A 27,202-nucleotide genomic window follows, 5' to 3' on the forward strand; every position below is an offset into this window, starting at 1 on the left:
CCGATTGGGGCTGTTTATGGCAGTGAGATACTGATTGTGGCTGCTCCTTTGGAGTGTGGGAAAAAGATTACGCTGTGTTCTGCCTGTGGTTTGTGGTGGCAGATGGTGAAGGGAGGATCTGTGTGCTTGTAGGTAGCTGAAGGAGGAAGAGAACAGGATTGCAGATATAATTGGCTGTCCTGGAACCAGGGGAGGGGACCCTGCAACAGTGGGGGCAGTCCAGCCTGTTTCCACCACGGTGTTTGCTGTCATGGCAGGAGCTGCAGCCAAGAAACGCAGACCTGGGGTCATCTTGTTTGGATCTCACAGGATAGGAGGCTGCGGTAAAATTCCTCTGGAGCCTCATTTACTACTGTTTTTACAGGGCCACTGCTTCTTTCTCTTGGACTTTCCTCTTCTGCTAGGGCTTCAATTTCAGATCAATTTTTCAAGTGCTTGCACCAGACATGTTTGAGACAGAGCTCCAGGAACTTCTACTCTTGATTCCTGCCGACCTGGGTGCTGGTTCTGGGGAGAGAGGATGGAAGAGGGTGAGAAATTGAAGTGGAGGATGGGGTGATGAAATGTCCTCCAACGCTGATGGTTCTTTTGGATCTTAATTTCCTGAGGGAGCATGACTCCAAAGGAGAATTAGAGGAGTGGGAGTACCACCTTCCCCGCCCCCGATGAGGAAGATTTCTCTGTAGTCAGAGCCCCTGATTTCCCGCGGTAGAATTTTCAAGAATCTTTGGCAAGATTTGGCAGATTTGCATCATTTTGCATATATTTGCAATTTAAATAATGTACTTTTTAACTTTGTAAAATTAGCTGTTTTCTGACATTTGTGTCCAGTTAATTTTTTTTCTTTATTTGAGGAAAAAGGAATTTTAGAGATTGGGGCTGGGAGAAAGGAGGGGAAGGGATCTGACAATGGGAAGAGAGGAGACTGCAGAGGAGGGATATGAAGAAGGAATTTTAGGTGGTGGGTAGAGAGATAAGGGATGGAGGGAGGAAAAGATTGGGATTCAAGGAGTATAAGGAAAGGAATTGAGGGAAAGAATAGGAGTCAAGATTGGGATGGGAAGGTGGGAAGCAAGAGAGTATTGGGAATAGGAATAGAAAAGGATGGGATGAAGAGGGAGAACCAGGATTAGGGGTGAAAGGAAGGAAGTCACAGCCCCCCCCCCCCAATCGTACCTCCATCCCCTCTTTATTCCCCTTCCAAAGTCCTTTTGATCCTCTTCATTTCCTCCCCCACCTGATCCCCTTTTTCATCCTGGTTCCTTCCCTTTCATAAAACTCTGGCTCATTCCCATCCCTGCCCCACAAACCCCTCACAAACTTTGATTTATTCCCTTTCCTCCACAATTCCCAGTTCCCTGTCCTCTGTTTCCATTTCAGTCTTTGCTGCCACTGTCGCCAGTTTACTCTGTTCCTCCCTTCCCCCCAATTTGTTCAATCCATCTTCAGTTCGTGTCCCTCCCTCCCCTTGCAATTCCCAGTTCACTTTCTCCTTCCCTTCTCCCATCCCTTTTTCACTTTGTCCCTCTCTCCTTCATGATCTCCAATAGGTTCAGTCCCTTCCCCTGCCCAATCACTCTCTCTGCACCCCTCCAGAACTCAAAGCATGACACTGGGATTTGATAGGAGGTGGGGGGGGGGGGGAAGGTGACACTGTAAAGTCACCCTTCTCCTTCTGTTAATAAGAGGTGTTGGCGGCGCCTGGGCTGGCGGCATTGACTGCGCCTGTGCCGATGTCTGTGCCGTCGACGTCGTTTCCATCGATGCGGTCATCTACTCCGTCGATGCTGGCATCATTTTTTCCGATGCCAACGATGTTTTTTCGGTTTCTCGATGCCATATCGTTTCCATATATACCTATGCCGATGCCATCAGTACTTTCGTCACTGTTATCCTTGCTTTGCCCAGGTCATCGACATTTTTCAATTGCCTAAGGCAGATGCACTAGTGACTACTATTCTGGTAAAAGGTGGCACAGCCCTTAAGAATACTGACCATAATTTGGTGCTGAAACAAGCCTTTGAGGCTTCTACTTTATAAGAGGTCACGTGTGGTAGTCTTGTGACCACGGCAGCACTGCTATGGATTTAGCAGCTGCCATTAAGAATGGAAGCGGTGTTACCTTCACTTGAGGGAGATCCAACTCTGCTAGAGTTTGCTGTTGCCTTTGTGGCAGATATACTGTGTAATTTATTTAGAGCTTCAGCCAAGTTCAAGGTCACCATATGTTTGGGATGAAGAGTCCTTTGGATCCAACAGTTGGCTACAGATTCAGCTTTGATAGTGCAGCTCTCTAAGCTTCCTTTTAAGGGTTTATTGTTCAGTGAAGACTTGGAGAAGCTAATAAATGATCTAGGGGATATGAAGTTTCTGAGATTACCAGTGGATAAGGCTTGGGTCTACTCCTAGATGTTGATTCAGTGTAAGCCAAAAAAGCCTTTCCTTAGTCTGAGATTCAGGGGATAGTCATTTCAAGGAACCTTTAGAGGAGGAAAGAACAAGGGTGCTGGTGGTACCTCAGGGATGTTCATTCTTCCCAGTGAAGTTCAAGGGGTTCACTGCAAGGTGCTGCAGGTGGGGAGGGGGCATCTCCATTGATTCTTTCAGGAGTGGACCAGGATTATCTGAGATTGCTGAGCTCAAGACATCTAATTAGGATTTTCACATGCCATTTATTATGTCCCCTTGTTATGTGGCAAAACAGGAAGTTGGTTATAAGCACTTTAAAAAGGTTAATGTTCATGGAAGCTGTGATTCCTATTTCAGAAAGAGGGAAAATTTAAGGTTGATATTCCATCTATTTTGTGGTGCCAAAGGATGACATTGATGGACCTATTCAGTACTTCAAGATAGTAAGTTTCTAAAGATGTTATGGTTCTGTATGGAAGTGTTTCAGTCTGTTATTTTTGCAGTTAGGGAGAATATCTGACCTCTCATTCTTTTTGTTAGAGAAGAACATCAGAGGTTCCTAAAGTTTGTTGTAATAGGTAGCCATGTGCCGTTTAGTCTGGTGATGGTTGTAGTGGCAGCTTTTCTGTGTAAGAAAAGGCTGTTAATAACCTTTATCTTAAAAACTGGTTAATAAGAGCTAAGTTGGAACAAGAGAGCTGATTGGTCTCTGACAGAATAGTGTAGGTGCTGCAGTGTTTGAAGTGGATAACGAATGTTCTAAGAGTCAGTTGATCCCATCCCAAGATCTGGAATATTTGGGAATTTTTCAACACCTAAGAGAGAAGAATTTTTCAGATCAAATATGCCCAAATTGCATGTTTAGATCAGACTTCTTCTGAAAGAGGAATTCCCTCTATTGTAATTGTATCCTCAGGTGCTGGAATCTATAGTAGCCTCTCTGGCAATAGTCTCTTGTGCTTGGGCTCACATGCAACCTCTGCAAATGGGCACTTTTGTTGAAGTGGTCTCCATAATTGGAAACTGGCGATCTAGCGATCTTTGACAAGGTTGGCAAAGATGAATTTGATATGGTGGCTGGACATGGAGAAAATGCTAAAGGGAGTAGAGATGGAAACTCCCAACTGGATTTTTGTCACCACAGATGCAAGCTGTGAGGCTGGGGAAGACATCACATGGATCAGGTAGCCCAGGGACTGTGGTCCCAGATGGAGGTGAGTTGGTCAATAAATTGGATGGAAACCAGGGCATTCTGGCTGGCACTCATACAGTTTCTACGTATTTTATGAGGGAAGGCAGGAAGTATATCAGATTGCACAGCAGTGGCATATTTCAACAAATGGGCACTAGAAGACCTCATGTAGCCCAGGAGGCAGTTTGGCTAATGGATGGGATGTAGTCTTTCGGCAATTTTGGCAGCTCATGTGGTGGGTCTGGACAATGTTCAAGCAGATTTTCTGAGCAAGCATTTTCTAAATCCAGGAGAATGGCAGCTAGGGGATGCTGCACTTTTTTTTTTTTTTTTTAATGGATTGTTCTGGAAATGGGGACATTTGATGGTGGAATCTGGTTACTGAAACGAATGCCAAGGCTTCACTCTTGTTCAGCAAATGACATATGAGAGGGTCCATGGGCATGGATATGCTAGTGCAGTAGTGGCCAGTCAAAGGCATCCTTTGTTTATCCATCATGATAGAGTAATTCAGAGAAAGAGTCAACCGAGATTTAGTCTTCCTGGTAGCCCCAGATTGGTAGAGGTGTCATGGTGAATATGATGCCTTTCAAGGCAGGGGGACCTTTGTTTCTATCTCTGGATAGAGGATTACTGCATCAGGGTTTTATCGTGATGGAGAACGCAGCGTGGTTCTCACGGCATGGTTCTTGAAAGGGCAAGCTTGATTGTAATGCTGTTGAAGGCCAGGAAGATTTCTACCTTCCTTTTGTAATTTAGGATTTGGAGAACTTTTGAGATTTGGTATCAAAAGGATGAAGTACATCCCAGGAGAGCATTAGTTCCAGAAATCTTGTTCTTGCAAGTTGGCCTTGAGAAAAGACTGAGCATTAACCTTTTTAAGATGCATGTGGTGGCTATGGTATATTTCAGAGGAGAAGAGTTCAGGGATCTTCCTTGCTTGTTCACCTGGATGAATCACAGTTTCCTGGAGGGGTTACGCACATTTAGCTGCCTTTCTGGTGGGTAATACCATTGTAGGATTTGAGTTTAGTTCTCAGGGGGTTGTCAGGGGCTCCTTTTGAACCTGTGAAGAAGGCTTCTCTTGAGGATGTGGCTTTGAATGTGTGCCGCTGGTGGTGATTTGTTCGGTAAAAAAAAAAAAATCTAAAAGCTACAGGCCCTTTCTTGTAGGGATTCATATTTGGTCTTTTCTAGGGAAAAAATGACTGTTAGACAAGTGCCCTCATTCCTTCTGAAAGTGGTATCTCATTTCATCTTAATCAGGTTGTTTCCTTTCTAATCTTTTGAAAGAAGACTTGAGGAGGAGAACTTTCTCTCCATTCCTTGGATGTCTATCAGATTTTTTGCAATACCCAAGAAGAGTGAGACAGCTTCCAAGTCCACTACAGCAAGATGAATTAAGGAGGCAATTGCCTCAATGGACATTTACAAAAGTGATAACGCCCTAGAGGAGTTACATGCTCACTGTGTGCAAGCCTCTTTGTAGGCAGAGAATAGGACAGTATCTCCAGAGGAAATTTGCAGAGTAGCAGCATGGTGATCCATGTACTCATTTGGTAAACATTGCAGATTGAATGTTCAAGCAAGAAAAGGGGGGTGGTCATGAGAACTACATCAATTTCCTCCCCCAGTGAAAGAGATAAGGTATGTCCCACTTGTCTGTACTGGTCTGGTAGGGATTCTAAGGAAGTTGAAATTTTATTCTTATACATTTTCTTTCCTTTAGTCTTACCAGACCAGTCCAGGGCCTGCCTTGTAAGTTGGCCTCTCAGTGGACAAGAGTACATTCTCAAAGATGAGAGATGCTGACTTTCTCTTTCTAAGATGAAGAAAAGAAGAAAGGAATCTATAATAGGAAAAGTTATGCCTTTATGAGCTGTGGAGTTGCTTTGGAAGCCCCCACTGGGGGTTGTTTGAAGCTTAGGTGCGATATGCTGTCTAAATGTGTTGCTGCTCCAGCCCTTTATAGGGAGTTCAGTCTATATGGTGTTTTTCTCTGACTCATTTGCTGGCAGAGGATAACCTGTTGGTCTGGTAGAACTAAAGGAAAGGAAATTACAGTAAATATAAATTTCACTATAATATATAACTTTTATTTAACTGAAGTAAATATTTTCTATTCATATTGCAGGAGAATCTTTGCATGGATATAGAATATGTATACAGGCAATGTTACTCGAAAGACCGAAAATTGCAACCATGAATATGAGCAACGTGAGTGACATAAGTAAATTTTTTTTTTAATCTCTGCTACTGTTACATTTCAGCATTCAGAGGTCAAAGATCCAGATCACTGGAAATCCAGTTTTGTGTTTTGAGCCTAGTTTCTCTGTACCTCTGATCACTTGCAGCCTCCAGAAGGGGACGGAAATTCTGGTACTGTCTAGGGTAAAGCATGGTTTGGATCATTAGCTTGGGGATGCTGAAGGGAAAAGAGTCCTAAAGGAGAACTGTAAAGTCTGTGTTTTGTTTTTGGCTTCTATGGGAAATTACTCCTATAGTACTTCAGTGCAGGTTTTGCTTTGGGTGTCCTGTTTTTGCTGAGAGGGTGTAAACAAGACCAACAGGAATGCTACTACCATTTACAAAATTACTGGCCACATAGTTAGACCTGGTTTAATGGGAAAGAGTCAACACAATTTTAATAAAGGAAAGTTCCTTATTAATCTATTAGATTTTTTTTGAAGGTATAAAAAACATGAATAAATGTGAACCAGTTAATGTATATTTAGATTTTCAGAAGGCATTTGCCAACTTCCCTCAGAGGAGATGACTTAGGAAATTAAAAAGTCATGGGCTTGGTGATGTCCTATTTTTTGGATTTGTAACTGGTTCAAAAAATAGAAACTGAGGTTAGGACTAAATTGTCACTTTTCCAAATGGAAAAAAGTAAAGAGTGGAGTATCTCAGGGATCTGTGCTGTTTAACAAATTCATAAATTATATGAACAAGGGAGCAATGAGTGAGGTGATCAAATTTGCAGATGTCACAAAATCATTCAACGTTATTAAAACAGCAGAAGGACTTTGCAAGACTAAGATTGGGTATCTAAATGGTAGATGAAATTTTAATATGGACAAGTGTCAAATGATGCACATAGAGAAAAATAATTCACACTAAACATTGCTGGGTTCTGTATTAGAAATTACTACCCAAGAAAAGGACCTTGCAGTACAATACTTTGAAATCCTCAACTCAGTGTGTGGCAGTGGTCAAAAGCAGGTAGAATGTTAGGGATTATTTATAGAGGAATGGAGAATAAAACAGAATATCATAATACCTCTTATCGATTCATGGTGCAGCCATATCGTGAGTATTGCGTGCATGTCTGATCTCCCCATCTCAGTCATAGTAATACTAGAATAAAATACAGAGAAGGGCAACAAAGGCTAAACAGGTTAGGGCTCTTCAGTTTGGAAGTGAGATGACGGAGAGTGGATATTATAGATGTTTTTAAAATCATGAGTTGGGTGGAATGGGTAAGTAGGAGATGGATATTTACACTTTGAAACTATATTAAAACAGGGGGATGCTCAATGAAACTAGCAATGAGTAGATTTTAAATCATAAAAAGTGTGTTTTGTTCAATACAAGTTATGAACTTTATTAGATGATGTAGTCAAGTCTATTAGCGAAGTAGAGTTTAAAAGAGGTTTGGACCCAGCCGACTTATCCAATTACCACCCCATCTCCAACCTACCCTTCCTTGCCAAAGTTCTTGAAAAAACTGTTAACACACAGCTATCAAACTACCTAGACCAGTACCAGATCCTTTATCCATCACAACATGGCTTTCGGAAACACTTCAGTACCGAAACACTCCTGATCTCCCTTGCTGACCACGTCATCAGAGGCCTTGACAAAGGTCACACATACATTCTAGCACTATTAGACATCTCTGCTGCCTTCAACTCCATTAATCACTCTATACTGCTCGATAGGCTATCTGACATTGGCATCTCCGGGACCCCCCTCCGCTGGTTCAAATCTTACATCAGTGACAGACGTTTCAAGGTAAAAATTGAAAACCATGAATCCAACCCCATCAGCTTTACAAGGGGAGCACCCCAAGTCTCCTCCATATCATCCACACTCTTTAACATATATCTCCTTCCCCTCTGCCACCTACTCTCAAACCTTGGTCTCCCGCACTTTATCTACGCCGATGACGTGCAAATTCTTATACCTATCACTGACTCCATCTCCAGCGCCTTAAAAAAATAGGAAAACGCCCTCTCCTCCAACAGCCTACTCACCCAACTCAACTTGGCCTTAAACGCTAACAAAACGGAACTCATGATCATCGCACCCCAACCCATTATCTATCTCTGCCAACTCTCCCCAGCCCCCACCAGACTTCTCTCAAAACGTAAGAGACCTAGGTGTAACCCTTGACTCCCAATTCAGCCTCCAGAAATTTATCTCCTCCACCATCAAGGACTGTTACCATTAAGTGCAATCTCAGCTTACCATAACAAAATGGGAGCTGCACCAATATCCATACAACATCTTGTCAGCAGGTTTATGAGAGGTTTAACTCAACTTAAACCAATTCGGCCACCTGTCACAGAATGGCACCTGACTCTGGTCTTAACAAGACTCATGTGTTCTCCTTTTGAACCCATGAATTCCTATGATAAACTTCTCACATGGAAGACTATCTTCCTCATAGCCATTACATCAGCTAGAAGGGTTAGTGAGTTACAAGCACTTGTCACGTACTCACCCTATACAAAATTACCACATGACAGAGTGGTTCTCCGTACACATCCAAAATTCCTTCCCAAAGTAGTTTTGGAATTACACTTGCACCAATCCATAGTTTTACCCACATTCTTTCCAAGGCCTCATTCTCACCAAGGAGAACGAGCCTTACATACCTTGGACTATAAACGTGCGCAAGCATTTTACTTAGACCACACTGCAGTCCACAGGAAATCCACTCACAAACTGGGTAAAGCAGTGGGTAAACATACTCTATCCAACTGGGTAGCAGGCCTTCCTCTCCAAGGGCGAGTAAAGGCACATTCCGTAAGAGCAATGTCAACCTCAGTAGCACACTATTGTTCAGTGCCAATTCTTGACATATGTAAAGCAGCAACATGGAGTTCTCTTCACACCTTTGCAGCTCATTACTGTTTGGACAAACAGGGACGACAAGATTCAGCATATGGACAATCTCTCTTAAAGAACTTGTTTCCAGTTTAATCCCAACTCCTTCTACATCCAACTTGCTATGATCTTCGGCTGTCTCATTTTCACCAACAATACTTCAGTGTTGCTTCACTACAAAATGACTCAGCCTCTAGCTTGCTAATCACCCATATGTGAGGACTAGCATCCTGCTTGTCCTGGGATAAAGCAGAATTGCTTACCTTGTAATAGGTGTTATCCCAGGACAGCAGGATGTAGTCCTCACGAAACCCACCCGCCACCCCGCGGAGTTGGGTCCAATACGTTTTATATATTTTTTGCTAAAGCTTATTGCTACATACGAGACTGAAGCGAGACCCCTGTGGCAGAGAATATCATGGCATGCTGGGCATGCTCAGTGGCCTCACAGGGCCAGTCAAAAGTTTCTAGAAACTTTAACAGTTTTCCGCAATAGGGCTCCATCAATGATGTCACCCATATGTGAGGACTACATTCTGCTGTCCTGGGATAACACCTATTACAAGGTAAGCAATTTTGCTTTTTTTCATAAGGGAGTTTTTCCATTCCTTTTATCATTTTTGTTGCCGTCCTCTATACCTTTTCTGTCTTTTTCTTTCGAGATGGGGTGACCAGCACGACACACAATACTCAAGGTTTGGGGAACAGAAGAAGTTGCTATGCTGGTTCAGACCGAGGGCCCATCAAGCCCCAGCATCCTGTTTCCAAAAGTGGCCAATCCAGGTTACAAGTACCTGGCAAGTACCCAAAAATTAAATAGATCCCATGCTACTAATGTCAGTAATAGCAATGGCTATTCCCTAAGTCATCTTGATTAATAGCATTTTATGGCCTTCTCCAGGAATTTGTATAACTTTTTTTTTTTTTTTTAAACCCAGATACCGTCTCTAACCATATCTTCTGGCAACAAATTCCAGAACTTAATTGTGGTTTAGTGAGAATTTTCTCAGATTTGTTCTAAATGTGCTATTTATTAACATCATGGAGTACCTTCTAGTCCTTCTATTATCTGAAAGAGTAAATAACCAGTTCACATTTACCCATTCTAATACTTTAATGATTTTATAGACCACTATTATATTCCCCCCTCAGCTGTCTCTTCTCCATGCTGAATAGCCTTAACCTCTTTAGCTTTTCCTCATACGGGAGCTATTCCTCTTTATTTTTTTGGTTGCCCTTCTCTACTTTTTCCAGTGCAACTATATCTTTTTCAAAAGTACATTCTCACCATGGAGCTAAACAGAAGCATTATGACAGTCTCTGTTTTTATTCACCATTCCCTTCCTAATAATTCCTAACATTGTTTGCTTGTTGGCTCAGCACACTGAGCCAACGTTTTCAATATATTATTGACTATCGAAGAAATGGGTGAAGGGGATAATAAGGCACAAAAGAAGTCCAAGAAGAGCAGTAACCTGAAGAAGAGAAGCTGGAAAGCTATGAGCACAAATGCTCGTAGTCTGGGCAATAAAATCCCAGACCTGTAAGCTCTAATGATGGAAGTGGATCTGGACACTTGCTGTTACAGAAACATAGTTTACAGTCACATGACTGGAATATAGCCATCCCTGGCTATATCTTATTAAGGAAGGGCAGAGGACAGGAAAGGAGGAGTAGTGCTTTGTCAGAAGCAATATCCAACCAATTGAAATGCAAGGGACATGGGGTAGGGAATAAGCATTATTAGGGTTAGCCTAAAAAAAAAGATGATAGTGCTTCCATTTACATCAGTGTGGTCTATAGACCTCCAATTCAGACAGAAGATCTGGACAGAAATCTGATCGAAGACAACAAACAAAAAAGGGAGTAGTGTTGCTCATTGGAGATCTTAATCAGCTGGATGTAGACTGGAGTATCCCTTCTGTGGAATCTATAAGAAGTAGAGAGTTAGTGGATGCCCTCCAAGAGGCTATGCTCAAACAAATGGTAATGAATCCCACAAGGGATGGTGTAATCCTGGACCTAGTGCTCACAAATTAGAATGTCTATAATGTCCAGACAAGTGCTCACCTGAGTACAAGTGATCATCAGATGGTATCATTTGAGATTGTGACTAAGATACAAAGAAGTCACACGAAGACCCAAGTTTTGAATTTCAAATATACGGACTTTGACAAAATGGGGATGTACCTGGAGGAAGAACCAGAAGATGGGAGAAAATGCTTGAGGTGGAATTAAAAGAAGCTATTACAAAGGCAACAAATCTGTTAAAGTAAACAAAAGTTCAAGGAAAAAGAAATCAATTTGGTTCTCAAAGGAGGGGGCTGTAAAAATAAAGGCAAAAAGATCAGTGTTCAGGAAGTAGAAGGATCCCAAAAAGAGGAACACAGAGAACAATTCCTGGTGAAAATGAGGGAGATAAAGTAAGAAATCAGAAAAGCTAAAGGTCAAGCAGAAGAAAGTATTGCCCAAGAGGTTAAGAGAGGTACAAAACATTTTTCAGATATGAGAGAGAAGGAAAGCCTGAAGTAGTATAGAGAAATTGAAAGGTGACTAGGAGCAATGTGCTGAGACAGACAAGGAAATGGCGGAAATATTAAACAAATACTCAAGTTCTGTGTTCACTGAAGGAGACCCTGGAGAAGGACCATTGCTGGTTAACAAGACCGTAGAAGGGAATGAGCTAGACACAACTTCCTTTACAGAAGAGTATGTATGGGAAGAGCTAGGAAAACTGAATGTAGACAAGTCCATGGAGCCGGATGAGGTACATCCCAGGATACTACGAGAACTCAGATGTTCTGGTGGGGCCTCTGAATGACCTGTTCAATAGATTGCTGGTGGTGTGAGATTGGAGAAGAGTGATTGTGGTCCCGCTTCCTAAGAGTGGTAGCAGAGAGGAGGCTGGAAACTACAGGCCGGTTAGCCTCATTTCAGAGGTGGGAAAATTAATGGAGATACTGCTGAAAGAGGATACTGAACTGTCTACAATCTGGTAAATTGTTGGACCCAAGGCAGCATGGATTCACATGAAGAAGGTCTTGTTAGACAAAATCTGATTTATTTTTTTTTGATTGGGTGACTAGATAATTGGGTCAAGGAAGAGCACTTGATGTCATCTATTTGGATTTCGGCAAAGTTTTTGATACCATTCCTCAGAGGAGGCTTGTGAACAAAATGAGAAGCTTTGGAGTGAGCGCCAAGGTGATGGAGTGGATTACAAACTAGTTGACTGATAGGAGACAGCATGCAATGCTAAATGATACCTACCCTGAAGAGAACAGTGTTAAGTCAAGTTCCACAGGGATCGATATTGGGACCGGTTCTGTTCAATATCTTTGAGTGAAATTGCGGAAGAGAGAGAATTTTGTCTATTTGCGGATGATACCAAGATCTGCAACAGAGTGGACACGCCTGAAGAAAGAGAGAATGAAAAGTGATTTATGAAGGTCTGAAGAGTGGTCAAAGATGTGGCAGCTGGGATTCAATGCCAAGAAATAGTCATGCATCTGGGATGCGGTAATTCAAAACAACGGTATGAGATGGGGGGTGGGGAGGAGGGAGAGAATGCTGATGTGCACGGACCAAGAGCAGTATCTTGGGGTGATAGTTTCTGGTGATCTGAAGATGGCGATTCAATATGACAAGGCGATAGCTAAAGCCAGAAGAATGCTGGGCTGCATAGAGAGGAATAACCAGTAAGAAAATGGAGGTGGTGATGCTCTTGTACAGGTCCTTGGTGAGGCCTCACCTGGAGTATTGTGTTCCATTCTGGAGCCCTTATCTCAAAAGGGATAGAGACAGGATGGAGGCAATCCACAAAAGAGCTACCAAAATGATATGGGGTCAGTTTCAGAAAACCTATGAGGAGATTGTGAGGGATATGAACATGTATACCCTGGAAGAGTGGAGGTGCAGGGGTGATATGATACAGACCTTGAGATACTTAAAAGGTTTTAATGATGTGCAAATGCCCAAACTTTTTCCATTGGAAAGAAATCGGTAGAACCTAGGGGTCACGAAATGAATTTCCAAGGACGACTCAGAACCAATGTCAGAAAATATTTCTTTACGGAGAGGATGGTGAATGCCTGGAATGCCCTTCCGGAGGAGGTGGTGAAAATCAAGAGTGAAAGAATTCAAATGCGCATGGGATAAATACTGTGGATCCCTAAAGGCTAAAGGATGGAAATGAGGAAAAGAATGCATGTAGTAACTTGATGGTGTGGCGGTTATTATCCTTAAGGCTTATTGGTTTTTACTGTTGATGCAATTCCATCATTGCTTTATTTTAAAGTGTTTGTATACCGCTTTTACAAATAAAAATTTAATCAAAACGGTTTACAGTTTTAAACATACATAATCTGCTTAAAAAAAACAATAAAATAGACAAAAATTCGTCAGGTCTAACAAACAACAAAAACAGAACTCTGTTATAAGTGCATTACAAAAAGTGCCACAACTCGCATTAATCTTAAGTGGTGTTAGGGATAGTGGGGGTATATGGGTATGTAAATGGTATATGAGGTAGATAATAGACTCGGAAGGACCGGGTGAGGGGAACTTTATGATCGGTTTGTAGGGGGAATGTTGAATGCTTTATGAAATTAGGTTTTTAAGGATTTCTTTCTGCTTCAGTGGTAGTGGGAAAAGGGGAATTGGATTCATTCAGCAACAGAGGGCCCTGACTTTTGCAGTCTGGGGAAAGAAGTAAGGGGGTAACTTGCTGATGTGGCGGTTACTATCCTTAACCAATAAGACTGATACTTTGATGCTTGCATTGCTCTTTGCTTCAACAGCAAGGCATAACAGGGAATTGGATTCAACAGCAATCAATGAGGGCTAATATGGGAAACTGATAAACACAGGGGTAACGAGGAGTTGGCCTATAACAGCCATTGAGGGCTCTAACTTTTATGGTCTGGGAAACAGATAAGCATAGCAGATACTACCATAAGTTTGCTGGGCAGACTGGATGGACCATTTTGGTCCTTTTCTGCTGTCATTTCTATGTTTCTGTGTTTCTAGATCTGTTTGGTGGTTGGTAACTCTCGTAATATGGAATCTAACATTGTGTAACTACAACATGGGCTATTTTTCCCTATATGCATCACCTTGCACTTGTCGACATTAAATTTCATCTGCCAGTTGGATGCTCAGTCTTCCAGTCTCGCAAGTTCCTCCTGCAGTTTATCACAGTCTGCCTGTGATTTAATTACTCTGAATTATTTTGTCATCTGCAAATTTGATTACCTTACCCATTATATCCCTTTCCAGATCAATTATAAATATATTGAAAAGCCTCTGTCCAAATATGGATCCCTGAGGCACTCCGCTGTTTACCTTTTTCCACTGAGAAAACTGACCATTTAAACCTACTCTCTATTTCCTATCTTTTATCCAGTTTGCAATCCACAAAAAGAGTGGTCTTACATATTCAACTTCATATCCTTCTTAAGGTAGACACAGCATCTCACCTTACTCAGAATTTACTCTGCCCACTTTTTCCCAACACCTCTCTCACCAGGGCGAGAGGGTTTTCCACTCCTTGGACTGTAAAAGTGCACTTGCATTCTATCTAGACCGCACTACACTCCATAGGAATTCCACCTAACTCTCTTTCCTTCTGTGGCAAAAGCCAAGCTGTGAGTTCCAGTGGGCAAACAGACCTTTTCCTCCTAATTGATGGTCTGTATCTCTTTTTCCTACCAACAAGCAGGCATTTCACTACAACACTGTGTAACCACACTCTGTTAGGGCCGTACCAGCCTCAATAGCTCACCTTCGGTCAGTGCTGCTTGTACATATTTGTAAGGCTGCGACCTGGAGCTCTCTCCATACCTTCGCAGCCCATTATTGCTTAGATAAGACTGGCCGGCATGCTTCCATGTTTGGCCAGTCCGTCTACTCATCTTCTTTTCGGTTTAACTACCCAACATCCTTCCACCAACCCGTTAAGGGTTTCAGGATGCCCTCCTTACCAAATTCTACCCCCGTCGTTGCACCTTTTGCACGTCTTTGGGTGCATTTGGTGCACTCTCGGGTATTCTCAGCTCGGTATTCACCCATATGAGAAGACTACCATCCTGCTTGTCCTGTGAGAAAGCAAATGTTGCTTACCTGTAGCAGGTGTTCTCACAGGACAGCAGGATGTTAGTCCTCATGAAACCCACCCGCCACCCCGCGGAGTTGGGTCTACATAAGTTTTATTATTTTAGTTTCGCTTGCGCTTTTTGCTATAAGATGAGACTGAGGGGAGATACCTGTAGTCACAGGAATAATTGCAGGCTGAGCATGCTCAGTGCACTCAGTGTGCCAGTGTCATTCAAAGCTTTATAGAAACTTTGACAGAAAAGTTTTCCGTAACAGGGCTCCATCCACTGACGTCAGCTTCCTATCTCATGACGTTTTTAGAAGCCTCCCATGAGGGGCTTGTCAAACCTCTTCTGAAAATTCAAATAAATTGCATCTACTGGTTCACCTTTATCCATGTTTATTAATCCCTTCAAAAAAGAGCATATTTGTGAGGCAAGACTTCCCTTGGGTAAATCCATGCTGGCTGTATCCCATTAATGTTCTTTAGAATTTTACTTTTCCTGGCACTGAAGTCAGGCTCACTGGTAGATAGTTACACCATAAATCTGTGCAGAGGTATTATGATATTCTCAGTTTTGTTCCCTATTCTTTTCCAAATAATTACTAACATTCTATTTGCCTTTTTGATCACCGCCACACACTGAACAGAAGATTTTGAGGTATCGTGCACAAGGACTCCAAGGTCCTTTTCCTGGGTGGTGACTCCTAACATGAAACCCAGGATCATGTTCTTCTAATTGGGATTATTTTTTCCCTACGTGCATTACTTTGCACTTGTCCACATTAAGTTGCATCTGTCATTTAGAAGCCCTCTCTCCTAGTCTCACAAGGTCCTTCTGCAGTTCTTCACTGCTGTTTTAATGACTATTTGGGCCCACAAAATATATTTTCTGTGCATAAATCATTTCATGTACACTGTCTTCTGTGCACATTTTCAGGTTAGCGTGCTTTTTTTTTTCTTTCTCTCCCAATGCATTGGCATACTATTATCTTACTGCATTGGGTGTTAATACAGTTTTTACCATGTGAGTCAAGAAAACTGGAGCTAAAATTTTAGCTCACATTTTTACTTGCATTTTTATTACATTGGATCTTGAGTTGGAATGAGGCTGTGTGATGTAGCGTGATGTTTAGTTTCTTCAGTTACAGTGAGTTATGAGTTGATTGAGTGAGAGCTGAGAGAAAGTTACAGAGCATCTGAGCTCTGTTAATAACAGAAAATCAGTAACTTGTTTTTCAGCTGTTTTTGATATTAAAGCCCAGGCTGTCATTTCAGAAGAGTAAACTGCTGGGACAGCTCTTTGGCTGTCCTAAAGTTATCTGGCTATATTAGCCGAATATCACTGAAAATCAGCATTTATCCACTTAACCGGGGGTGAGTCAGCATGGCGGGTCTTTGAAATCCCACCATTTGTACAACTAAGTTTGAACTTAGCTAAACAAATGATGCTAAATATTGACCTCCATACTTTAGTTTAGCATTGTGCTGTGACTGAACACTGACTCAGACAAATTGCTCTGATACCAGTATATTTGGTATGTTGACTGAGTGCCTTTCTGGGAACTTTCTGACCCCAGGATGTTGCAGGGTTGCAGTTTCCTCAAACTATAAGGGACTAATATCTTGTGGCAGATACTTGCACAGAGGCAAGCAGGAACCTAATTGGCAGGTATGAGATTACAAGGACAGGATCTCATCTGCAGATATGTGAGGCTTGTGCAGTACTTGTCAGAACCTTCAAATGGTCAAGGGCTGCAACCCTTCTGGGTACTAGGGGTAGTGCAAATGCATTACATGACATGTTGTATGCCCAAAAACCCCCTAAAATGATATGCATGGAAGAAACTACAGAGAATGAGATCCCAAAGACCAAGAAAGTACATTAAGGAAATAGATGATTGACAAGAAGGCATAAATTCTATTGCAAATTGGTCAATGTAATTGCAAAGAAATGCATTATAATTCAACAACTTAAGAATTTCCCCCCTGCTGTGTTTGTGTATATCAATCGTAATGAGGAAGATGGATGCCCCTGCTAGACTGAGGCTGTGTATTTAGGTTCTTAGTATTTTGATGTGTGGTTATAAGGTACCCCACTGAGAACTGGGATGTTATCTCTCTCTACTTATTTCATTAGCCTTTCTCTCTAGATTACTGAACTTGCATTATTGACTGAGAAGCAGCTACAGTGAATCATGCTAGGTTATGTCTGTCATCCCTTCCATCAGTGTGCTCATTGTCTGAAAACATTTGCAGATAAGTAATTACCTTTTTCTGTGTATATATTAGTTTAATCATTTTAATGTTCATGTATAGTATCTAGAGTTGCTGAGATCACAGCAGAACAGGCCAGTGAACTGTCTGACTGTAATGTGGGCCCTAGGACAAGCTGGATTCACAGACCTCACTGAAGGACTAAAAGGTAAGGACTTCACTATGACACATAAGGGTGAGTAATTTGAAGCAAGTAATTCAGAAGAATTGATCATGCATGCAAAAACAAAATTATTTTTGCAGTAAGGAGATGGAAAAAACTAGTTTTTAAATAGCTCATCTTTATGGAGCACATACTCTTCACAGAATATAGAACAGATGAGGTCTTTGTTGTGTGTGTCTGACATAACAATGACGTGAGATAATAAATGACTAAATGAAGTCATGCCCTTTCCCAACCCCTCCCTCCCTTTGCATTATTCCAATATTGGGGCCACCTGCTCACCTTGGGGGAGATTGTGGGTAGTATACGGTCTGCTAAACACTTTAAAGCACCCAGACCTGATGGGTTTAATGCAGAATTTTTCAAAATATTGATAGATAATATTCCAACGTCCTGCAGAAGGTTTTCTTGTCTCTTATAGACCGAGGCTCGTACCCAATTGGAATGAACAAAGCTGTTATTACAGTTCTGCCTAAGCCTGGGAAGGACCCAGATTTAGTAACGTCTTATCGACCAATATCCTGCTAAATTATAATCAAGTTACTAGCCAAGATTTTGGCCAATAGATTATCCTTAATTCTCCCAGACTATATTGGTCCTAGTCAGGCAGGCTTTGTCAAGGGTCGGTATGCTATTCACAATGTCCGCTGTCTCCTCAACGCTATAGCCTTTTCCACTCACCGAAAGCAGCAGTATATGATTGTCAGTTTCGATGCCGAAAAGGCTTTCGACAGAGTGGAATGGTAGTATCTTTCTTCATTTGTTGTCTAGTATGGGATTGGAAGGCCTGTTTATGCAAGGGGTGCAACTCTTATATACAGACCCTATAGCCGCTGTTGTTAATGGAACGCTATCCGAGGAATTTCAGTTACATTGGGGTACTAGACAGGGATGTCCTTTCTCTCCTCTTCTCTTCATATTCTCATTGGAACCCTTACTGTGGGCAATACAACATTCAGAATATATTCTAGGTCTCGGGTTGGATCCCTCCACCTTTAAATATGCTGTGTTTGCAGATGACCTATTGGTCTTTTTAAGTAATCCCCTAGATTCCTTGCACTGTTTAATCCTGCTCATCCAGCGATATGGGAGTTTTTCTGGGCTAAAACTGAATATGGATAAATCCAAAGCACTGGTTTCTCCCCCATCACTTAAGGAGGCATGGAGGGGTACCTTTCCCTTACATTGGGTTGAAAATTCATTTAGGTATTTAGATGTTATTTCTAGTGAATTAGCTTGCATATATAAGCTTAATATTAGGCCCCTCCTTGGTTTCACCAGAGACAAATTAACCCTGTGGCAGCCGCTTCCACTGTCTTTGGGGGGGTCGCATAAATTTAATTAAAATGGTTCTCGTTCCGAAGTGGCTATATATTCTGCAGATATTGCCTCTCCGCTTGTTACATACAGACCTCCAGCTTTTAAATAAGATGATCTCTAAATTTCTGTGGGCAGGAAAGAAACCTCTGATAGCATGCATTAAGCTTACCAGGTCACGGAAAGAGGGTGGAATGAGCCTCCACGATATAGGAGACTATAACCTAGATAGCATACTGAGGGTAGTCAGAGAATGGCTATTTGATGGGTCATTATTCTCTGATATGACTAGTGATACCCTATTAGGAAACCCCCTGGATATGAGGGTATATCTTGCAAGCACCTACCTCTAGTCTTCCACCACACTTATCATATAATCTCATTAAGCCACTGCGCTGGGTGTGGAGATCACTGTTGCAGAAATTGGACATTGGCCTATCTTGCAGTGCCTTGCTTCCGATTCAGGGCAATGCAGACTTCAATCTGGGTTCAACTTTGGCGGCCTTTTTCTTGGCGCCGGATGGGTATCACCCACTTATACCAGGTACTCTCTCCTGGGGGAAGACATTTTGCCTTTTTCAGCCCTACAGGCAACCTATGGTCTACCCTCACAGAATATTTTTCCTTACTTACAGATCAGCCACTATGTCCAATCTCTTTCCCCCGCAAGTAGACTGCTTGCATATGGACAAAATTGAAGGGTTCTTTTGTGTGGGGAAACTGACACTTTCTACATCCTATTTCTACAAAGCAATACGGACAATCACTACTACCTATTGACACTCGCTTCTATGGCATAGATGGGCTGAGAGTGGAGAAATTATACTTGCTACTAACCCTTTACTCCGTTGCTTTCAGCATCTCACAGAGATCTCCACTAATAGTGCTATGCGGGAAATGCTACTCAAATTCTATCACAGAGTTTTTATTTCCTCTTCGCTGGCCCATAAAATGATGCTCACAGCTTCAAATACGTGTGGTAAATGTGCAGTGGCAGAAGGCTCCCTACTTCATTATTTCTGAGGTTGTCCCTACAGCCAACAGTTTTGGTCTAGAACCCTCTGTTATATTAATAGAAACATAGAAACATAGAAATGACGGCAGAAGAAGACCAAATGGCCCATCCAGTCTGCCCAGCAAGCTTCCCTCATTTTTTCTCTCATACTTATCTGTTTCTCTTAGCTCTTGGTTCTAATTCCCTTCCACCCCCGCCATTAATGTAGAGAGCGGTGATGGAGCTGCATCCAAGTGAAATATCTAGCTTGATTAGTTAGAGGTAGTAGGGGTAGTAACCGCCGCAATAAGCAAGCTACACCCATGCTTATTTGTTTTTACCCAGATTGTTATACAGCCCTTATTGGTTGTTTATCTTCTCCCCTGCCGTTGAAGCAGGGAGCTATGCTGGATATGCGTGAGGTATCAGTTTTTTTCTTCTCCCCTGCCGTTGAAGCAGAGAGCTATGCTGGATATGCATCGAGAGTGAAGTATCAGGTACATTTGGTTTGGGGTAGTAACCGCCGTAACAAGCCAGCTACTCCCCGCTTTGTGAGTGTGAATCCTTTTTTCTTCTCCCCTGCCGTTGAAGTTATGCTGGATATGCGTGAAGTATCAGTTTTTCTTTTCCCCTGCCGTTGAAGCAGAGAGCTATGCTGGAAATTCGTGATGTATCAGTCTTTCTCCCATGCCGTTGAAGCAGAGAGCCATGCTGGATATGCGTCGAGAGTGAAGTATCAGGTACATTTGTTTGGGGTAGTAACCGCCGTAACAAGCCAGCTACTCCCCACTTTGTGGGTGCGAACCCTTTTTTCTTCTCCCCTGCCGTTTAAGCAGAGAGCTCTGCTGGATGTGTGAAGTAACAGTTTTTCTTCTCCCCTGCTGTTGAAGCAGAGAACTATGCTGGATATGCATCGAAAGTGAAGTATAAGAATGGAGTGATCAAGCTAGTTGAAAGGCATCAGGAATAGAGGAAGGTGGAGGTAGTAATTTGGATATTTGGTTTGGGGTAGTAACCCCCGTAACAAGCCAGTTACTCCCGTCTTTGTGAGTACAAATCCTTTTTTCCATATTTCCTCTTGCTGTTGAAGCTTAGAGTGATGTTGGAGTCACAGTAACCATGTGTATGTTTATTGAATAAGGGTATTGTCTCCAGGCAGTAGCCATCATTCTGGCGAGTCACCTACTCTTCATTGGCGGCCTCTTGACTTTATGGATCCACAGTGTTTATCCCACGCCCCTTTGAAGTCCTTCACAGTTCTGGTCTTCACCACTTCCTCCGGAAGGGCATTCCAGGCATCTACCACCCTCTCCGTGAAGAAATACTTCCTGACATTGGTTCTGAATCTTCCTCCCTGGAGCTTCAAATCGTGACCCCTGGTTCTGCTGATTTTTTTCTTATGGTAAAGGTTTGTCGTTGCCTTTGGATCATTAAAACCTTTCAAGTATCTGAAAGTCTGTATCATATCACCTCTGCTCCTCCTTTCCTCCAGGGTGTACATATTTAGATTCTTCAATCTCTCCTCGTACGTCATGCGATGAAGATCCTCCACCTTCCTGGTTGCCCTTCTCTGTACCGCTTCCATCTTGTCTTTGTCTTTTTGTAGATACGGTCTCCAGAACTGAACACAGTACTCCAGGTGAGGCCTCACCAAGGACCTGTACAAGGGAATAATCACTTCCCTTTTCTTAATCGATATTCCTCTCTCTATGCAGCCCAGCATTCTTCTGGCTTTTGCTATCGCCTTGTCGCATTGTTTCGCAGACTTCATATCATTAGACACTATCACCCCAAGGTCCCTCTCCTGCTCCGTACACGTCAGCCTTTCCCCCCCCATCGAATACAGTTCATTCGGATTTCCACTCCCCATATGCATGACTTTGCACTTCTTGGCATTGAATCTCAGCTGCCATATCTTCAACCACTCTTCCAGTTTCCTTAGATCCCGTCTCATTCTCTCCACTCCTTCCAGCGTGTCCACTCTGTTGCAGATCTTAGTGTCATCCGCAAAAAGACAAACCTTACCTTCTATCCCGTCCGCAATGTCGCTCACAAAGATATTGAACAGGACCGGTCCCAACACCGATCCTTGCGGTACACCACTTAAAACCGCTCTCTCTTCAGAGAAGGTTCCGTTTACCATCACACATTGTCTTCTGTCCGTCAACCAATTTGCAATCCAGGTCACCACCTCGGCACTCACTCCTAAGCTTCTCGTTTTATTCACCAGTCTCCTGTGCGGAACCGTATCAAAAGCTTTGCTGAAATCCAAGTATATGACATCGAGCGCTCTTCCTTGATCCAATTCCTTGGTTACCCAGTCAAAAAAGTCAATCAGATTTGTCTGACAGGATCTTCCCCTGGTGAATCCATGTTGCCTCTGGTCCATAAATTCTCCGGACTGTAGATATTTCACTATTCTCTCTTTCAGCAGAGACTCCATTACTTTTCCCACCACCGATGTGAGGCTAACCGGCCTGTAGTTGCCAGCCTCCTCCCTGTTCCCACTCTTGTGAAGCGGGACCACCACCGCTCTTCTCCAATCTCTCGGCACCACTCCCGTTTCTAGGGATCTATTGAACAGGTCACACAGCGGACCCGCCAGAACATCTCTGAGCTCCCTCAATATCCTTGGATGAATCCCATCAGGCCCCATGGCTTTGTCCACTTTCAGGTTCTTTAGCTCTTCCCACACATTTTCTACTGTAAAAGGATTTTCATCTATTCCACTTCCCTCCAGTTTCTTGTTGTGTAGAGATGGTCCTTCTCCAGGGTCTTCTTTAGTGAACACAGAGCTGAAGTATTCGTTTAATATTTCTGCCATTTCTTCGTCTGTCTCCACACATTGATCATTACCACCTTTCAATTTCACTATACCACTTTGGACCTTTCTCTTTTCGCTGATGTATCTGAAAAATGTTTTGTCACCATTTTTTATCTCCTTGGCAATCCTCTCTTCTGCTTGATTTTTTGCCAACTTGATTGTTTTCTTCGTCTCCCTCAGTTGATACAAATATTCTTCTTTGTGCTCCTCCCTTTGGGATCCTTTATATTTCTTGAATGCTGTTCTTTTAGCTTTAATTTTGTCAGCCACCTCCTTTGAGAACCAGATAGGTTTCAATTTTCTTTTGCTTTTCTTTATGTTTCTAACATATAGAGCAGTTGCCGTGGTGATTGCTCCTTTTAGATTGGTCCACTGCTGATCCACATCTCTCTCGTTCTCCCATCCTTTAAGTTCTTCCTCCAGGTACTTTCCCATTTCCTCAAAGTCTGTGTTTTTGAACTGTAAAACTCGGGTCTTTGTGGTTCTTTTCCCTATTCTATTAGTGATATTAAACCATACCGTTCGATGATCACTGCTGCTGAGGTGGGCGCCCACCTGGACATCTGAGACATCTGCATTATTGAGCAATAAGTCGAGTATAGCACCTTCTCTCGTGGGTTCCAACACCATTTGTTTGAATGATCTGTTATCTAGCTCTCTGCCACTGCAGATCGAAGTAGTAGTATTTGATGCAGACATGTCCAAATATTGTAGTAAAATGGAGGAACGTTTACTAACCAGAAAGCTTTAGGCACAGGGAAAATGGGTCTATTCTGCTGATGGTGGCAAGAGGCCACCGGACCTTCCTACTGGCAATGGCGTAATGCCTTGCATTCGGTGATGACCATGGAATCGTTGGCTGCTAGCACATCCACTCATTCTCAGTAGAAATTCTTGAAGATTTGGGGGCCTTATATAGAATCTCTCTCACACAGGGCACATAGCCAGGTTCTCAACACTTTATAAGATGACAATATAAGAGCACAAATGTAGAGTTGGCTGCTTATTGCAGTACCTGAGATGGGAAAGGGGGTGGGAGGGAGGGAGGGAAGAGGATAGCTGTTGAAAGGAGATAGATCTCCACCCACTTTGCTGGATGCACCAGAGTCAGACATCTAGCACATATTACCAGTCACATTATGTTCCATGAATGGGGGAGATAGATATCAGGATGACAGAGGAATGCACACAGTATTGTTTGTTACTGTATTTTTTATTGTCTCTGTTGAAAACTCAATAAAACAGTTTGAAACTCAATACTGGGGCCTTTGACCTTGACTTAATGTATGAAAAACACACAGAATACTTTTACAATTTGATTTTAATTGCTCAGATTGTTAATACATTTTTAGAGAAAGGTACTCTATATGTTAACTGATTACAGTACAACTGACCAGGACTTACCAGTTCTAAGTATTTGTGCTGAAGTTCCGGAGAACACAACTTTGACTTTTTAAAGTAGACTGTCACTTAGAGTCTGAATCACAACCAACAAGATTGGTTAGGATTATGAGACAGGAAACTATCTGTTTCTCCAAAGGTAAGTACGATTAATCACACAAGTATTCAATGATATTGCCTCAAAGAATTTCCTAGAGTTATATAAAGGCTTTTCCTGGCATGCGCAGGACTCCCTCAGTCCATCTTTTTGTCTGTGGATGACATCAGACTCAGTTTTCACTGAGGGAGAGAGCCTTGCATTGTAACTGGGCTATTAGCCAATTCATCTTTGGTCTCATTAGCTTCTTAGGTTTTTTTTTTTTTTCATCATTTATAAATTTTACTGCTTTTTGACACATGCTTTGCCTTAAGAGTTTTCCCCGCATTTATTTTCCTCACTATGGTAGAGAAAAGCCAATTGCTTCAAGCATTGCCTGCACTGCAATCACAAGATTTCCATAACTGACCATTAAGTGACTTCCATGGCTACCTGGACCTAGAGCATAATACCCTTAATTGTGGCATTTGCTCAGAGATGATATGCTCCCAAGAATGTTTCTTTGATGTCTTTGGCAAAATCTTGAAGACCGGTGTTCCCTCATCAGCATTGATATCAAAGAATCCAGGAATTGCACTGACAACTGTTGATCCTTGAGCATTAAGGTTGCAAATGTCTTCCTTAGAGGTGTGATCAAAGAGGAGGTTCAGAATGAATTGGAGTTGCAAAATGCTTTGCCCAAGGAGTCTCAACACCAAGCATGTTCGGAGTCTTTGAAGCATTGGCATCAATCTCCATTAATTAGGGAGATAGCTCTGGATAACTGCCCTCTGAAGTGGCTTTCTTAGCCTCTCCATTTGAGACTTAGCTGCAGTCTCCAAGTGTTCATACTGAAGCTATTGATACTCCCTCTCCCATTCCACCCTTCCTCCAGCCCCCTCATCCAGTGGTCACCAAGGAAGACGTGTCCTTCTGCTGAGATCCCCCCAAGTTTTGGCCTTGGTTGTTTTGAAAGGGAGTGGGACAAAAAGATCTTGAGATCCTTTCTCAGCATCTCAAGAATGTGGATGTGCCTACAGTGAGCATCTCGGCGCCAATTGTGCCAATAAAGAAAATACTTGAAACCTTCATATTGGCATTAAGCAGTTCAGTGCGGATAGCATCAGTTTTTCAGTGCTGAACAGGAGTAACTGGAAAGGAAAGCTTTCCCAATGGTACAACCTCAAAATCCTATAAACATAGAAACATAGAAGTGACGGCAGAAGAAGACCAACGGCCCATCCAGTCTGCCCAGCAAGCTACGCAGTTTATCCATTTTTTTTCCCCCTTTTTTCTCCCTCCCACCCGTCTCTATTGGCTTCCAGCACCCTCCGGCCCCAATTCCCTTCCACCCTTCCACCAATGCAGAGAGCAGCGCCATCCTAGTGAACATCCAGCTCAATCAGGGGTAGCAACCACCGCAACCAGCAGGCCACACCCCTGCCCCTTACCCACCCCTGTTTTGTTTGCTGCTTTGTTTTTTTTTTATTTTTTTGAGATGGCAGCCCTCCATCCTTCCGCTCCGTGAAGGTGGAACACCAACCACTGGCCACTGGCATCCCGCTCCGTGAATGCCTCTGTGGCTACTGCCGCTCCGTGCAGTGTTTTGTTGCATGAAAGTGGAACACCAACTACTGGCCACTGGCATCCCGCTCCGTGAATGCCTCAGTGGCTACTGCCGCTCCGTGCAGTGTTTGCTGCCTCCTCTCTATTTATGCCCACTAGACTTGATGGATCCACAGTGTTTATCCCACGCCCCTTTGAAGTCCTTCACAGTTTTAGACTTCACCACTTCCTCTGGAAGGGCATTCCAGGCATCCACCACCCTTTCCGTGAAGAAATACTTCCTGACATTGGTTCTTAGTCTTCCTCCCCGGAGCCTCAGCTCGTGACCTCTGGTTCTGCTGATTTTTTTCCTATGGAAAAGGTTTGTCGTTGTCTTTGGATCATTAAAGTTTTTCAAGTATCTGAAAGTCTGAATCATATCACCCCTGCTCCTCCTTTCCTCCAGGGTGTACATATTTAGATTCTTCAGTCTCTCCTCGTACGTCATCCGATGAAGATCCTCCACCTTCCTGGTCGCCCTTCTCTGTACCGCTTCCATCTTGTCTTTGTCTCTTTGTAGATAAGGTCTCCAGAACTGAACACAGTACTCCAGGTGAGGCCTCACCAAGGACCTGTACAAGGGGATAATCACTTCCCTTTTCTTACTCGATATTCCTCTCTCTCTGCAGCCCAGCATTCTTCTGGCTTTTGCTATCGCCTTGTCGCATTGTTTCGCAGACTTCATATCATTAGACACTATCACCCCAAGGTCCCTCTCCTGCTCTGTGCACATCAGCCTTTCCCCCCCATCAAATACAGTTCATTCGGATTTCCACTCCCCATATGCATGACTTTGCACTTCTTGGCATTGAATCTCAGCTGCCATATCTTCAACCACTCTTCCAGTTTCCTTAAATCCCGTCTCATTCTCTCCACTCCTTCCGGCGTGTCCACTCTGTTGCAGATCTTAGTGTCATCCGCAAAAAGACAAACCTTACCTTCTATCCCGTCCGCAATGTCGCTCACAAAGATATTGAACAGGACCGGTCCCAACACCGATCCTTGCGGTACACCACTTAAAACCGCTCTCTCTTCAGAGAAAGTACCATTTACCATCACACATTGTCTTCTGTCCGTCAACCAATTTGCAATCCAGGTCACCACCTCGGCACTCACTCCTAAGCTTCTCGTTTTATTCACCAGTCTCCTGTGCGGAACTGTATCAAAAGCTTTGCTGAAATCCAAGTAGATGACATCGAGTGCTCTTCCTTGATCCAATTCCTTGGTTACCCAGTCAAAAAAGTCAATCAGATTTGTCTGACAGGATCTTCCCCTGGTGAATCCATGTTGCCTCTGGTCCATAAATTCTCCGGACTGTAGATATTTCACTATTCTCTCTTTCAGCAGTGACTCCATTACTTTTCCCACCACTGAAGTGAGGCTAACCGGTCTGTAGTTACCAGCCTCCTCTCTGTTCCCACTCTTGTGAAGCGGGACCACCACCGCTCTTCTCCAATCTCTCGGTACCACTCCCATTTCTAGGGATCTATTGAACAGGTCACATAGCGGACCCGCCAGAACATCTCTGAGCTCCCTCAGTATCCTTGGATGAATCCCATCAAGCCCCATGGCTTTGTCCACTTTCAGATTCTTTAGCTCTTCCCATACATTTTCTACTGTAAAAGGATTTTCATCTATTCCACTTCCCTCCAGTTTCTTGTTGTGTAGAGATGGTCCTTCTCCAGGGTCTTCTTTAGTGAACACAGAACTGAAGTATTCGTTTAATATTTCTGCC

At 42.9% G+C, this 27,202-nt stretch overlaps 1 protein-coding gene across 4 annotated transcripts in view; it reads left to right on the forward strand.

Moving 5' to 3' along the window:
* Window positions 1-27,202, forward strand: part of TMEM214 (transmembrane protein 214) — a 239,828-nt gene that overhangs the window by 65,958 nt on the left and 146,668 nt on the right. For all 4 annotated transcript variants that reach the window (XM_029596290.1, XM_029596291.1, XM_029596293.1 and 1 more), the window contains 2 exons: window positions 5,736-5,818; window positions 17,130-17,235. In XM_029596290.1, the coding sequence (XP_029452150.1) occupies window positions 5,736-5,818; window positions 17,130-17,235 (189 nt within the window). The remainder of the gene's footprint in view (window positions 1-5,735; window positions 5,819-17,129; window positions 17,236-27,202) is intronic.

The sequence above is a fragment of the Rhinatrema bivittatum genome, chromosome 3 (assembly GCF_901001135.1).
Source record: "Rhinatrema bivittatum chromosome 3, aRhiBiv1.1, whole genome shotgun sequence".
Lineage (NCBI taxonomy): Eukaryota > Metazoa > Chordata > Amphibia > Gymnophiona > Rhinatrematidae > Rhinatrema > Rhinatrema bivittatum.